This window comes from Sparus aurata, chromosome 2 (assembly GCF_900880675.1).
Source record: "Sparus aurata chromosome 2, fSpaAur1.1, whole genome shotgun sequence".
NCBI classification, from domain to species: Eukaryota; Metazoa; Chordata; class Actinopteri; order Spariformes; family Sparidae; genus Sparus; species Sparus aurata.
In genome coordinates, this window is record NC_044188.1 from 2,934,053 (window position 1) to 2,949,513 (window position 15,461).

At 41.8% G+C, this 15,461-nt stretch overlaps 1 protein-coding gene across 2 annotated transcripts in view; it reads right to left on the reverse strand.

Moving 5' to 3' along the window:
• Positions 1–62: 62 nt before the first annotated feature.
• LOC115567385 (cullin-5-like) overlaps positions 63–15,461 on the reverse strand; it is a 16,256-nt gene continuing 857 nt past the window's right edge. The window contains exons 2-19 of one of the 2 annotated variants that reach the window (XM_030393884.1): positions 13,607–13,716; positions 12,089–12,188; positions 11,425–11,601; positions 10,739–10,880; positions 10,107–10,252; positions 9,806–9,886; positions 8,369–8,462; positions 8,121–8,251; positions 7,705–7,812; positions 7,272–7,336; positions 7,040–7,172; positions 6,817–6,948; positions 6,594–6,717; positions 6,317–6,492; positions 5,305–5,466; positions 5,010–5,128; positions 4,589–4,712; positions 63–4,160 (exon numbers count right to left, since the gene is read on the reverse strand). In XM_030393884.1, coding sequence (XP_030249744.1) covers positions 3,966–4,160; positions 4,589–4,712; positions 5,010–5,128; positions 5,305–5,466; positions 6,317–6,492; positions 6,594–6,717; positions 6,817–6,948; positions 7,040–7,172; positions 7,272–7,336; positions 7,705–7,812; positions 8,121–8,251; positions 8,369–8,462; positions 9,806–9,886; positions 10,107–10,252; positions 10,739–10,880; positions 11,425–11,601; positions 12,089–12,188; positions 13,607–13,716 — 2,319 coding nt within the window. In that variant the 3' untranslated portion in view covers positions 63–3,965. The remainder of the gene's footprint in view (positions 4,161–4,588; positions 4,713–5,009; positions 5,129–5,304; positions 5,467–6,316; positions 6,493–6,593; positions 6,718–6,816; positions 6,949–7,039; positions 7,173–7,271; positions 7,337–7,704; positions 7,813–8,120; positions 8,252–8,368; positions 8,463–9,805; positions 9,887–10,106; positions 10,253–10,738; positions 10,881–11,424; positions 11,602–12,088; positions 12,189–13,606; positions 13,717–15,461) is intronic. The other variant, XM_030393894.1, reaches the window with a different exon arrangement.

Here is a 15,461-nt window from a genome sequence, read left to right on the forward strand (position 1 = left end):
GTCTTCTGTAAAGCACTTTGTGTTGCCTTTACTAATAAAGTTGCCTGGTAGCATGAAATCCAACCACTACTGTTTACTTTATTGTCTTTCAGTCGGTCTGAAAGTGAAGAAAAGAGAGAGAACAAAAATCTCTGACTTTACAAGTGTCTTTATTTTGCCAGGAAATAAATTATTCAACTTAAAAAAATGTCTGAAACAAGCAAAACAACGCAGCACATGAAAGTAGTCGACCCACTCTCCTCCCACCCCAACAACACAAAGTTGAATGTCTTTAAAACTTGATGCAGTGACAAACATTCGGCTGGTTTACGCTGTGACTGATTGTGTTTAGTTCAAGTTTGTCGTTAGACAAGGCTACAGGTAAATCTGCCCACCTGTGCAGGCCGGGCTGATGGCGTGTTCAAAATGATAAAAACACGACAAACAGCCTGCAACACTTCGAGCTCCTCTGAGGTTAAACCAGACGTCTGACCAGGATAACGTGACTGAGGAAAGCTCTCCAGCTCACCTGATTAGTGATTGGACAGAATATAACACCGTCTGGTCTGTTTGTCATGATTTAAAATACAGAACGTCTCATAAACAAGGGCAGTAAAATGAGAACAGTGCCGGTACCTTAAAACAAGTTACCATGGAGGGAAACGGCACCTCTGTGTGTTGTTTTGTTATGATTGAGTGGCGGGGACGTTGTTCTGGACGACATTAGACTGAACAGGTGAACATGCACAAGTTAAAGGTGCTCCGCGGGTAAAATACTTTTTGAAGTTCATGATTTTCAATAATTAGCTCAGGAAGCTCGACAAGTATCACCTCAAGAAAGTTTAAATAAGATTCAGAGCTGGTTCACTGAGGAAAACCTGCCAGGTGTTGATGACTCGGTGTGACGCTGTGAAAAACTTCTGCAAGTGAAGTTCAAGTTTAGGAAACAAGTCTACAGCCGCGCTAACAGCTCGGTGAGTTTATCTAAATCAAGTCTGTTTTAAACTTTAGTCACTGAGAGTCTGTGAGTTTAAAGACTTGAGCAAGAATTAAAAATGACTTTTAGACCTTAATTAAAGTCATTTTAACTCGTCAAAGTAGGAAAAGCACAGGTGGTGAATTAATAACACAAAGGAACAGAGGCAGCAACATTATTGGTCCCAGCCGTGCTATTCCTACTTTGACTAGTCAAAATGTTGATTAAATGTAAACTTTAAAGCTCAAAGCTAACATTTGTATTTGAGTTTTCTGCTTTGAATCGGTCTTCTTCGTGTTGTCTCGACCTTTACATAACTTTTTGCAGATGTTTGTTTTCCAAAATCGACACAAAAATAAATAAAATCGATTTACAGACTTGAATTTATCGTGCAGAGATTTTTCACGTCACTTACTACAGCATCACTTTACTTACTACAAGTGCTGAACCCATCTCGTATCAAATTAAAGAAATAAACCTCAAAACATCTGGAAACATCTGGAAACATCTGTCCCAGGTGTTCCGACTGGATCATGAGACACTGAAAGAAAAAGCCACCTTAAAATATTTTGTTATTTTTCTGGTTCCTAGTTTACCTCGTCCTGTGTTGGTCATAGCCTACATTTCCCAGAATGCCTTACACTTTAATTCTGATGCTTTCAATAATATTTCGATGTAAGGAAATATAAAACTAGCCAGCTGACTATTCAGTCACTGCTTCCTGGTGGATGTTTCACTACACTGTCTCAACAAAGACACGTGGATAAGATCGTACAAACGCAAAGTACTTTGAGTACTTGTTGGGGAAAATCAAGTGAGGAGGGGCTCAAAACAATACATGAAGTACTGACATTCAAAACGTCCTGATTCACTGGGACTTATGTACTCAGGGATGTTTGAAAGTTTAAAAACAGCAACTTATCTCCAAATAGCGACTGACCTGGGTCTGTGCATAGAGATAAAACTGCATAATGTGAGTGTTTCATCTCAGGTACAACAAGGCAGATATTCAAACAAACACAAAACAGAAGTGTGTCAAATGTAAATCTGATTATCATCAACATCTCTGCAGCCACAGAGGACGGACATCTATATCTGCAGTTATGACTCAAATCATTAGAAGTGGAAAATTAATTTAATTAAAACTAAAAATTATATTTTTTCTTCAAAGTGAAGTCGAAACTTAGTTGCGGTTAATAAATACTGTCTCAGCTCGATGAATGAACACTAAAAAAAAAAAAACAATCTCTCCAAAAACAAAACGTGAAAAGAAACAAAAAACATTTAAACTGACAGAAAAAGTAACATTCCTCATAAATACAGAATAAATAAAAAACATTTCAGTCACACATTCAGTCGTCTCTCGTCTTCCTCACAGGAAACTCATCACAACAAAACAACGCTCACAAAATCAATGATTTTAAATGGACGTATCTTCTGATCAGATATTATTTTTCTTCCAGTCCATTAAAGTTTCTGCAGCAAAATTTTTCTACTGTACATGTGGATGACCTACTGTAGGAACTGATATGTAAAAACAAAAATATTATTAGTGTCTACGGCTGCAACCAGCTGTAAATATTATTATGTCATGATTAATCGGTTATTTGTCTTTAAAATGTCGAAAAAGATTAAAAACTGCTCATCACAAAATCCCAAAGACTTTATATTTTCTGTCATTAATGACAAAGACAAACAGAAAATCCTCTCAGTCATGAAGCTGAACCAGCAAATGTTTCACACTTCTGCTTCAAAATGACTGAAGATTATCAAATCTGGTCATTAATTGTCTTTTTGATCGACTGCTCTGATTTAGAAGTGTGACATTGTGTCTGTTTGATCTGTGAGGGAGAAGAGAGCAACACTAAGACACACACACACTCAAACACAACATGATGGCTATATGAAGTCGACTACAGCTCAGACAGCGTCTCTTCGGGGAGAAAAGACCCCTAAAAACAGCAGCTCATTCACTTTAAACGTTAATGAAAAACATTTCTGTTGTTAAACAGCTCTCCTGTGCTCACGTCGTGCACAGAAGGACACTCAGTGGATTAACGAGGTGAAATTTCAGTATTAGTTTCTGTCTCACTCATCACTATTCTAGACTTGTCCCTCTTCCACACATTCAGCTGGTATTTAATCTCACAATGTTCAGAGCTTCACACACCAATAAATAGTTTGCAGTATCATCATTCCCCAACACAGACGAGGGTCTGCAGACAACACACGCTCACCTGTCCACAAACTTTACCTGCCACAGGAGATAAAAAAGGAAAAACAGCATTTAAATAGTCTTAAACCTTCCCAGACACAACCACAAAGTGTGACAGATCCTCCGCTGAACGCAAACAACAAACAGAAATCATAAAGCAGCATGCTGTTCAAAGTGCACACACACACACACGCACACACATACACACATCTAAAAGACCAGATACACACCATGCTCCCATATGCACACACACACACACACACACACACACAATTTGGCAAAATACTCCTCGGTAGTTCCGACTGATCTCTCCACCCGTGTTCGCAGCTTTCACTCGCGGCTTTTTTTTGCATTCCCAGTTCAGAAATAAGACAAATGTAGAAGAGGAGGGATGCTAAATGGCTGCAGCTAACGTGGCTGCTGTGGCATTAAGAGAAAGCAAAGGATTGATATCAGCTTGTCCCCACTTCTCCCCTCAATTCTCCTCCTCTGCAGTCTGTTGCTGATGAAAGTAAGGCAGGAAGTATTTAATTTAATATCGTCACTAATTGTGTTTTCCCTCTGAGCTGCTGGCAGACGGCGCTGCAGTGCCTCTCCTCTGATCCACACTAGAGGGCAGCAGAGACAAACAGACGCGACGCCTCAAAAAGACAAAAACATCCACACCATCTGCTGAAGGCTCGTCCTCCTCTCTCCTCTTCATCAAACACATCTTTTTGTCCTCGTCCGTCTCCTCTGGCAGGTTTTTAAGCGCCTGTCGCAGGTCAGGAGTAAAAAACAGAGCGGTAAAGCGCTCTATGCCATGTAGAGGAAGGTGTTGATGTCCGTCTCGTCCCTCTTTATGTACTTGTGCTCGATGAGCCACTCGATCTGCTCCTTGATCATCTTCTTCTGGGGCAGAAACATGTTCTTCAGGATCTCCACCAGCTCCGTCTGCAGCTGGGCGTTGCTGATCCTCTTCCTCATCTTCATGATTTGTATGATGGCCTCCTGGATGAGAGAAACAGAGCTTATGTGACACCTTTACAAGCTCAACAAACTATCGTGGATGGTTTCATTTTACTGGCTTTTATTTTGAAATTTCATACACACCAGGAAGGCTCCAGATTTGACAGATTCATTGATCTCTTATGAGTCTAAAAGCAATTTGAAGTCTTTGAAAAGTACGCTGCTCCAAAGACTCTGATGTTTTTCAAGTATTGAAGTAACAACGAGAAAAATTGTAATTGTTGAGGACTCTTAATCACTTCTATAACTTTTGCTCTGGGTATTTAGTGTGTTATCTTCTGTCTGTTGGCTGCAGTCTGGCTCTACACTTTACAATCTTTACTTTTTCAACAAAGATGCACAAAAAAACAAACAAACAAAACCCCTCTGCCGCTCAACATGTAGTTAATGTGACTGTTTTATTTTCGTACCTGAGTCCTGAGTATTCTGAGCTGAACGATTCCTTCGTTCTCCTCTTCTCTCATTCGCTCGGTGGTCAGCTGCAGACGACCAATCAGATTGATCTTTCCCCGCTTCTGGACTTTGGAGTTTTTGCTAAGAGAATTAACAGACACAAAGACACAGACGATCAATATCCCAAATGTTTTAAGATGAACAGCGTATGGTGAGGAGGCTGTGAACAACGTGTGAATTTTGTTCCATATTTACTTTAAATATTAGTGGATTTTGGTATTATTGAAAGCTTTTGTGTTACACTTGTTTTAAGTACATTTCTTCAGGGATTAATGGTCCACATTCATGAGTATCACAAGTATTCAAGGGAATGAAAGTAATTTGCTGCAGGTTAAAAGAAAATCAGTGAGACAGGAAGTACATCACACCGTAACATACATGAGTGAGAACTCCTGGTTGACGTAGAAGAGCGTGCTGTCTGTGAAGTCTTTGGGCGAGCTGACTGGAGGGTCGTAAGACAACACCTGTCTCTTCAGTTTGGGGAAGGCGACCAGAGACTGAACACAGAGGAGAGGAAGTTCACTGAAACATTTCAAACATCATCTGTCATTCAATCTTTGGGCTCTGAAGTAGAACCTCCGCTGGTATTTTCTGATTCACATCCTTAAAATCTATAAATCTAAACGACTTGTAATTCAGTTAACCATAATTCAAAATGTTCCCTCGGTCTGACCCAGAGTGTGCGGCGCAGCTCTGCGTCCGGCAGCTCTGTGGCCAGTTTGAGGTTCTCGAAGCTGATCCTCTCTCGGGGTCGCTGGTTCCAGGCGAACAACACGGCGAGCTGGAACGTCGTCACCTCCAGGTCGTACTGACCCACCTCGTTCTTAAAGGTGATCTGAGCAGAGAGGAGGACAAACACAGGAGAAGGAAAGGAGGTGAGAAGCGTCGTCTCACTGGCACAATCCTAACACAGTGATGATCTTTCTTCAGTTCAGTTCAGCTTCACTCAGTGTGTTTACATGACACAAGAAAACCGAATTACTGTGTTAGTCCGACTATGATCGGTTCTTTAAGATGCATGTATACACCTTAGTCTGACTAAAATCGGACCGGATCGGATTTCTCATAGTCGAATTAAAGCACCCAGATTATTCGATTGATAGTCGCATTACTCCTGCATGTATACATTCCATCAGATCGGATAGGATTTTGTGTTCTGCGCAGGTGCGAGATTTCTTTCCTGGGGCCGTGAGCCGGAAGTAGACGGACAGCAACGGCATGTTTCCTCCGAAATAACCGCAACAAAGAGCGCCATTGTGCATCTAGTTTGTGTAATTATCATGTACACCATATACGAAATGTACAAAGATGTAGCTTCGTCTCGCTCTTCGTACTCCATCTTTCTCGAATGCCGAGGCAGTTTGTTGTTGCTGGTGACGTAAAGAGGTCAGCCGGAGGTGTTTCTGTTACCACTAGTTGAAATGGGTACAGCGCCACCTATCGTACCGGGGTATGACATGCTCCGGACAATAATTAGATTTTCTCACCGGCATGTATACTTGGATAATTGCAGTTGTCTGATTGAGTAGCAGAGTCGAGCTATGGCTGTAATCCGACTAAGCTGTGCATGTAAACGTACTGACTATAACATGTTTCTTTGCCAGTAAACTCCAACGTACCGCAAGTCAAACAACAACAACAACAACAAACTCTTCGTGCAGTTTCTACTTTCACAGCTCACTCACGATGCCGTTGGACATGAGGTGATGCCAGTGGAGTTTGCGGCCGCTGTGATTCCTCTTGTAGAAGTCTTCCACCTCGGGGATCAGGTCCTCCAGCTCGGTGGGCAGCGAGACAAAAACCTTCTCGCTGCTCCGTGACCACGCTCCGGCGTTCAGGATCTTAATGTTCACACTGTCCGCTGCAGGGCGGGATAAAGAGCAGCTTTAAAATGTTCCTCCAGCAGGACAAACAATTATCTCGTATCCTCTGATAAAGAGCTTTACTATTCAATTAATTTACCTGGGAGAGCCAGCTTGTTGTGTTTGTGCATCTCCTTGAAGACCTGATTGAGGTCCTCTGACACCTTGATGTCCTGAAACATCCGGGCCAGTTTGTTCACGTAATCTGCAGGCATTCCTACTTCCTACAAACACACACACATGAAAAATACAGAAGGAGTAATTATTTTTATACATACAGTGATTAACTGTCTGCATGTAATTTAAGAATCAGTGTAACTCACTCTGAGCCACTCCACCATGTTCTCCTCAATCTCACTGTCGGCTGAGATGTCCAGAATCAGACGCCTGGTCAGGTGAGCTTTGTGATAACGCATGAAAACATCTTTATTCTGGACGTACTTCAACACCAACAGCTGCAAGGAGAAAAGATAAAAGAAGGAATCAGAGTGAGAACAGAAGAGAAGGAGGAGACAAATCAGCAAGTCGAACAGGACAGAGACTCACCACTTCTTTGAGTTTGAGCTCGATCTCCTCTGAGTTGAGCTTCTTGCTGAGAGGAGTTTTCCTCAGCAGCATGTCGCAGTAGTTCGCCAGCAGCTCAGGACACTTTGACTCCGGTTGAGTCTTCATACCCACTCTGGTTGGAAGGAGACAGACACACACACGATTAGTTTCAGCTGAACAGAAAAGACAATCCTGCATTCCAGGAACACAGCAGTCAGCTCCACCTCCTCACCCTTTCTGTTTCAGCGGCAGCTCCAGTTTAAAGATTGTGGCGTCGTTGACAACGGCCTTGTACGCCTGCGGAGGGGAACAGAAAACACGCACAAGTGATAACGACCAATCATAACAGAGCACGGCACAGCAGAGGACCAAACAAGGAGGGCTGCAACTATTGTTCACAATTATCAATCAGCTTTTCTTTTAAAAATGTCCCAAATGTTGTGTTTGGCTGAAAAGTCCTTGTGTTTGGACCCTCAGGGCCACCGTAGAAAATAGTGAACTCAACTTTGTGCAAATAATGTCTGATAGACTCAAAAGCCTTTAGTACAGAGGAGTTATGAAATATTTAAATGATAGTAAATTATTAAATTTAGCGGGTTATCAAAACCTTAAAGTTGTCAGATTATATTTTGTTAGTTTGTGCAGCACTTTGGACTAAAACATACCTTATCTCTTGCAGTGAGGAAGCGAGGGTCGTCCTGGAAGGCCTCTTTAACCAGCTTACTGAAGCGGTTAAACAAAGTCAACAACTGCTCCACATACTTCTCAGAGTCCTGCACAAACACACACATGAAACCACTGAACATGTTGAATATTAACTTTGGTCTGTTAGCCATCTGTTCGCTGCGTGTTCTGGAGAATGTGTTTTTTAAGATTACTTTCGACACCCGGCCACCATAAAAAAAAAGCAACAGGAGTTCTCCAAAAACTGAGATGATGAATGAAAACTCCTCTTTAATCCTTTATTCCCTCCCTGTTTGTATGATAGATAAATAGAAGGTTGGGTTTTATCATGACCACATTTATGAACTGAACGTGAGGACGTGTGTTAACTAACTGAAGTGTGTGTTTGTGCACGTACAGTCGTTATCGTCTCAGCAGCAGCAACCATGTCTGCCAGTCCAGCACTGATGATATGATCCTCCAGGTCTTTGAGCATCGGCTCGATCCCACTGGGAACCTTGTCCATCAGTGAAAACATCAAGTGCAGCCCTGCTCCGGCGAGAAGAAAGAGAAGAAAATCAGTGACACACGGGACAAAACCACCTGCACATCCAGACCTGTGGACTCTACAGGTGGGTGTCTGAGGGCGAGTGCAGCAGTACTCACTGTCCGTCTCGTTGCGTTTTATCATCCCGGGACATTCAGCCAGGATGGTTTCTTTGAACGAGGTCACCAGAGCGTTCACACAACACTCCATAAGCTGCGAGAACACAGAAAACAGTCACTGTAAAGATGAATCTGAACTCAGACAACACATCAGATAATGTTAAAGTGAGTTTTTGTCTCAGGACGTTTTGGTTTAATGAAGTGAAACCATGAAAATGATCAAAAGAAACAACTTTAAAAAAACAATGGGCCTCATTCATGAACCGTTCTTACGAACAAATTTGTTCTTAAGTCCCACTTACGAAGATTTTACGAAGATTGTGGCATTTATGAATTTTTTCTTATCTAGGATTTTTTCTTAGGCAAGAACAAATCCTACGAACACTCAGGAGTGCTCTTACGCACATTTCAGTGCTGAAATGATGGCATGGTTGTGTTTTATCTCTTGTGTAGTTCAATAAAATGCAATATTACAGTGATAATTCTGTCATATTGATTCATTTATTTATGCATTTCATATTTTTGGTAATTTACAAAGAATTTAAATTCTAAGATAAATTGAATGTGCCAATGATTTAAGATAAATCAAGTAAATTGGAAACATGCCATCAATTAGTAACCCCCCCACCCTATTTATACGTGGCATTTCTCCATCCAAGGCCCGCAAAACAATGGCATATATATTGCTCCTGCGGCTTTCATCAATGTAAGAACACAGCTGCAAACAATTCTGAGGCTTAAGAACGCGTTGGTGAATCTGACGTAGGGTTTTCTTAAGGAACCTCTTAAGAACAACTTAAGAAAGAATCTAAGAAGATTCTTAAGAAGATATTGATGAATGAGGCCAAATGTGTGCTAACGCTTTTAGCTCAGCAGCTAATGTGAAGATTCTTACTGAAAAACAGTGTTAATAACATTTTTTCCAATCAGTTTTGGATCTCTGGGCTTGTTGCTGCATGGAGCCATCTTGTGTTTTATTTTGGTTGTTTTCTCTGTTTTAAATCAAGTCTCCAGCTACTTCAGTTGTTTAGGAGAATGCTGCAACGCTGTTTTGCTGTGAAGCTCCAGAAATGTTTAGTGGACTACGAAACTTGTGGACTGACTTTACGTCAGCATGCAGGTGAGGAGATAATCTATCATCATTTTTGGGTGGAATTGTCCTTTACGCATCAGACTTGTGAGAAAAGTTGATTTGTGAGTCCCATCCCCAGCTCGTCAACAACTGGCGCTTCGGGATTGAAAACAATACATTTTTGACTGATGTCATTATCGTCTTCTTGTTCAAGTCTGAAACAGTATTATCTGACTTGAAAACACAATATGGATCATGTTCTATTATACTGTTATACACACATATACTATATTAGATCGGATGAGATGACATGAAAATACAGAAAAATCGATTCAAGGTGGCACGAGGGAAATGATCTGACTTACTGCTTGAACAGAGTTACATTCACGACGTGTCTCTAAATATCTAAGTGCTCTTTTCTCTTCTTCTCTCAGCTTTGCATCTGCCTGCAGGGAAAACATCAACACAAAACACAGATTATAATCAAATCTAAACACTGAGGCAACAACCGGTTTTCTCCTCACATCTGTCCAAGTGTATTTACAAAAGTTCCATCTGTCTGTTATCGGCACAAGTTACATAAAGCTGCTGCCATGTTGGTGGAGGTGTCATTCCACACGTGAACTTGTCGGAACATTAACAGCAGGAACATCGTCAGCTGCTCACATATTTCATGTAGTTCTGGACGCCGTTCTGTTGCAGGTAGGACGGTGCCTGCGTTCTGTAAAACCTCTCTGTGGAGTCCAGGTACGCCTTCTCGAAGTTATCCCTGTAGATCTGCAGCTTGTCTTCTGGGTTGGAACACAAGTTCACTGATGGAGAAGAAGACAAAAAGTGGTGATTAACTGCGGTACTTTATCTCGGTATTTATGGAACACGCTGACATGTTGGGCTGGAACTAAAGATTATCTTCCTTGTTGTTTAACCTAATGTTTATTTCTCAGAAAAAGGTAACAAACAGTGTTAATCAGTGTTTCTCAAAGCCCAAGACGCTGTCCTCAAATGTCTACTTTTTTCCACAACCCAAAGTTATTCAGTTTTCTGTCACAGAGTTAGCAAATCGCTGGCGATTAATTGGAAAGTTTAATTGTTGCAGCTGCGCCTATTTATAATCAAAAAGACATCGTAATGTAATTTCTTACAATAAGGGACCTGCAACTTGTGCTCATGCAGTATTCAGTGCATTCATCTCCTCCTAAATATTTACAGCTGAAGTGCAGACGTATAATTTAATGTTTAAAGGACAGATTTTAAATCACTTAACCAATTCACGTTCCTTCATGTTTTCTTTGTCTTACCGTACGACTCTCGTACACCTATAACGAGCTGCGAGTCGAAGGCCTCGCCCTGCCTCTCGGCGTGCACCAGCTTCATGGCGCTGTCCTGCAGGCGACTCTTAATGTTGGAGAAGATCGACTCGTTCCACGTGTCCAACATCAGCTAGAAGGTTTAAGATAAAGGTAATAAATGAGTTTCAAGTTGACCAATTGTAATGTTAAACCTCCTGCCATCAAAGAAAAGCTGAGTTAAATCCACTCGCACACAACTTCCTCCTCTACAGAAGTTTATCTGAACATGACATTTTTTTTCTGTTGAGTTACTGACGGGGATATGTAAGTTGTAAGTTGTTCTCTAACAGGAGGATTTTTAGGCTAACTGACCTCAAACTTTGCGACACTTTCCAGTGTCGACTCACTTCAGCACTGATAATTTATGAATTTAATGTTTCCTCAGCTTCCATCTCACAATCACTTCATCTCTTCTGCCTCCTGTCCTTTAATATTTTCTGCTGTCTTTCTTGTTAACTCCTTTAAGTTTCTTGTGACTTCAGGTAACTTGTTTTCGTCGTGTCTCACCTCTCCTCTTCCTTCTCTCAACTATTCTGCTAAATGTTGTTGTCCTCCTGCAGCTGCTGTCTCTCATTTCATCTCATCATCCCTCAGATCCAAACCTTTTGGTGTTTTTTCCCACTCCCTCCTCTCACCTTGCGTACGATGCTGTCCTCCATGTTTGTCTTCTTGTTGCTGCCCTGTTTGCCCATCAGTGTGATCTCCAGCTGACAGAAGGGTTTGGGCAAGATGTCGCACTGCGTGAAGAACTTCCTCCACTCCACAATGTAGGCTTTTAGCAATGCTGTGTCGTCCTGGTGGCTCAGCACCCGCTGCAAGCAAGAGTTAGACGAGGGGCAGGTCAACAAAGAAATACTTGTCAAACACTCTGTGTCTGCAGCCAGATTCTATCTATATTCATAACAGATTTTAACTGAAATTCAAGTAAATTGGCAAAAGAAAATGGAAATGAATGCTTGTGTCCTCTCATGATCGATGTAAGATTATAATGAGTTGGTTCAGTGTGAGAAGCACTCGGTTTGCCCAATTCTAAAGTCAGAAAACCATTAAACCGTCGCAGAAGAAGAGGGCGCAACAAGATGACGTAATCAAAAAAGCACAAATGTAGAATAAAAATGTAGAAAATATGACATTTCGGATTTAATCTGCTATTTTTTTGTCCTGTTACCTCAATAGAAGCTTGTGTTGGATCGGAAACAGCTGATCAGTCATGTGAGTTAAATGTTTGCTACGTCAGAAGGTTTTCAGAAACACAGACAACAACACAAACACAAACACACTCATACACACACTACTTACAGCCTGTGCTTGTTTAATGAAGTCTAAGATGTCCTCTTTCAGGGCCTGGTGGATTTTTGCAGGTCCTTTATCATCCCATAGACACACAGCATGCACATCTCTGGAGGGCAGAAGACGAGGACATTAGATATCAGTACAGTCCATTCAGGTTCCTTATTACATGTGAGTGATATCTGCTTTACAGCACAGCTCGTTTCAGTGAGCTGAGTGCTGCCACTGAATAGGCTCTGGGAGGTTCTGGTACTAAACCCAAACTCATGATCACTGAGAGAAACCTGGAAACAGACCGACTGAGCTGCTCACACACTCGTCTAACTTAGTTTGTCAGGCGACACACCAAAACTGCCAACTGCTGCCTGGCTCGGATTTGGAAACACTTTTGAAACCTGCCTGGTTTTGTCCCAACACGTGTGACTCCTCCAGACTGATGATTCATTTATTTATTTTGATCCTCATTCACCTCCACCGTGTTCCACTTCCCCTCGACCCATCCTGTTTCTCTAAACCAAAAAAGAACAATCACTAACGTCCTCTTCTGGACCACTCTGACCGTCCACGAGATTTTATTTGTATACCTCAAGATCATAAATCACACTTCTGCCTCACAGGGCTCTACAATTAGTACAGCATGTCTCCTTCTTTCCAGAGAACGTCGATTTGAATGAGACTGTTGTAACGCTTCATAGCAGCAACATGATGTAATCCTCCTCACACCTGCCAAACTTCATCACAGCTTTGTGCTGAATAATAATTTAAAAAGAAGGAACCACCATTTATCATTTGTACACACATTTTAAAGCCAAATTCCTCACATGTTCAACCACAACTAATCTTATTTCACAGGGAAATAAATCAAATAGTAACAAAGAAGAAGAAAATGGCTGCCCACCAAGATGCATCACTAGAGAAGTGTTGCCAGCAAAACCTGTATTTTCATGTGGTACAGTCCGACTGGCTTGTGCTTGGCTCTTGCACGGCACATTGTGTTTTTCCAGCAGTTACTAAAATGTACAATATTCTTAACTTCAGTTTCACTCCTTTATACATGAATCATGTTTGAGCAACCAGCCACGCTGCACACGCAGCTTCCACAGAACTGCTTTTCAAAAGGCTTTTTTGAAGTGAGTCAATAAGTGAGAGTTTTATTATTTGGCTGCAGAAGTATCTTTCTATTCCAAGACGCGGTTGTACATCGTGTTGTGGAAGTTAATCTACAGAAACAAAACACTTTTCCATCCCAGTTTATGAGTGGAACACATCCCATTACCTACAAGTGTCTGGAATTCTGTGGTGATTATGTGAAGCACAACACCTGTTGGTAAAAACTAAGCCCGTCTGCAGCATGTGTGGCTGAAATGCACTAAAATAGTCTGCGAGCGCCCTGTTGCGCCATTCTGCCTTCAGAGTAAAGCAACTGTTCTATGTTTCAGTGCTGAAGCAGCTGTGGTAATCGGCGTTGGACCACTTCCTGAAAATAGACAGAAAAAGCTGAGGGACAGAGGAGAGAGCATCTCTTACGAGAACAAGTCGAACCACTGTTGCTTGGTGACGGCCTCCTGTCTGAGCAGCTTGAGAACGATGGGCCGCATCAGATCCCACTTGTCCTCAAACTGCAGGGACCCCTTGTTCTGGAGGAGAGGGATGGGATGGGAGGAGTGGGAGGAAGAAGAGGATGGATGAAAAGCAGTAATGAGACAGCAGGTGTTTGAGCAGAGACAGTAAGAGAAGACGGAGAGAATCAAAAAGACGAACGTAAAGAACTGAAGTCTGACCAACAGCTGAGATCAAGTCGGCTAATGAGAATTTAAATGTTACCACAACAGAAGAGCTTTAAATAGTTATACTACTATACTTAATATAGCTTTTATTATTAAGTTGTACCAGTCTATCAGTTTTGATAAAGTGGTTTCAATGCGAGCCTGCTTGGATTACATGTGAAGCAGAATTCAACACTTTGTTCAGACACTTGAAATTTAGCGCAGGCTTCCTATTTCTATCATCTATGAGATATTTCTACTCCTTGATTTACATTTAGCAGACGCTTTTATCCAAAGCGACTTACAAATACATTTGGCACAAGAAAGAAACCACAACATATCACTGTTGATGAACTAAGAATGAAAAAACTGAAACAATTTTCAAGCCCTCGTCTGAGTATAGTAGCTGCTATTTATCAAGGATACTGCAAGTACATTAGTGCTATGATTTAAGTGCTAAGTTTAAGAACATACATTTCCAAGAGCATAAAAAAAATTTTTTTGTAGACTCCACATGTAGTAAATTTAACTGATTGCACACAGGGGAAGAAAATAGCACCCATCACCAGACACAGGGTCAGTGTCAGCTGTGGACAGACAAAAAGAATTTAGGTCATCTAATATTAATAAATACTATCTTTAAAAAGCAATTCTTAAGAATAGTCCAGGATTAAAACACTGACCACAGCTGCCACAGTGGCAGGTGAGTAAAAACAACCTTTGATTGGACATGATTAGAAAGGCACACACCTGTTTTAAAATGTCTCACTGACAACACATGACAGCAAAAACAGAGTCGTGAGGTCAGAGGAGGCTCAGCGACAGGATCGTTCTGAGGCAGAGATCTGATTGTGAGGTTCTCTCATCTAATAAAACCAAGATTGAATTATCTCGCCCTATTCTGAGCATCATGTCGAGAGAAAACCATGCACCGCTCATCCTCTGTGCAATATCACCCTAACGATGACGTGTGGTGGCGGCAGCATCGTGCTTCGCGGGTGTTAATCAGCAGCAGGGACTGAGGGACTGCAAGGGTTGAGGGAAAGTTGAACACTGTTCCCCTGTTTAACCCGACAGAACCTGAAGGATCTGCAGGGACGCCTGTAAGGTGTGAAGGCTGAAATCACTGACAAATGTGCTTCTGTCTACCCCCTCTTCTGTTCTTCTTCCCCCTCTTCTGTTCTTCTCCTCTCTCCTTCTCCTTCTTCTTCACACTGTGGGTCTGTGTCCACCTCCTGAATTCTTCTTTCATCCCCCTCCTCTGTTCTTCTTCTTCATCCCCTCCTCTGTTCTTCTCTTCACTCTCCTCCTCTGCTTCTCTTCTTTCGTCTTCACCCCCCTCCGCTGTTTCTTCTTCATTCCCTCCTTCTTCTTCTTCATCTTCTTCTTCTTCTTCTTCTTCTTCTTCTTCTTCTTCATCTCCCTCCTCTGTTCTTCTTCTTCTTCTTCTTCATCTCCCTCCTCTGTTCTTCTTCTTCTTCATCATCTCCCTCCTCTGTTCTTCTTCTTCATCTCCCTCCTCTGTTCTTCTTCTTCTTCATCTCCCTCCTCTGTTCTTCTTCTTCTTCTTCATCTCCCTCCTCTGTTCTTCTTCTTCTTCTTCCCCTCCTCTGTTC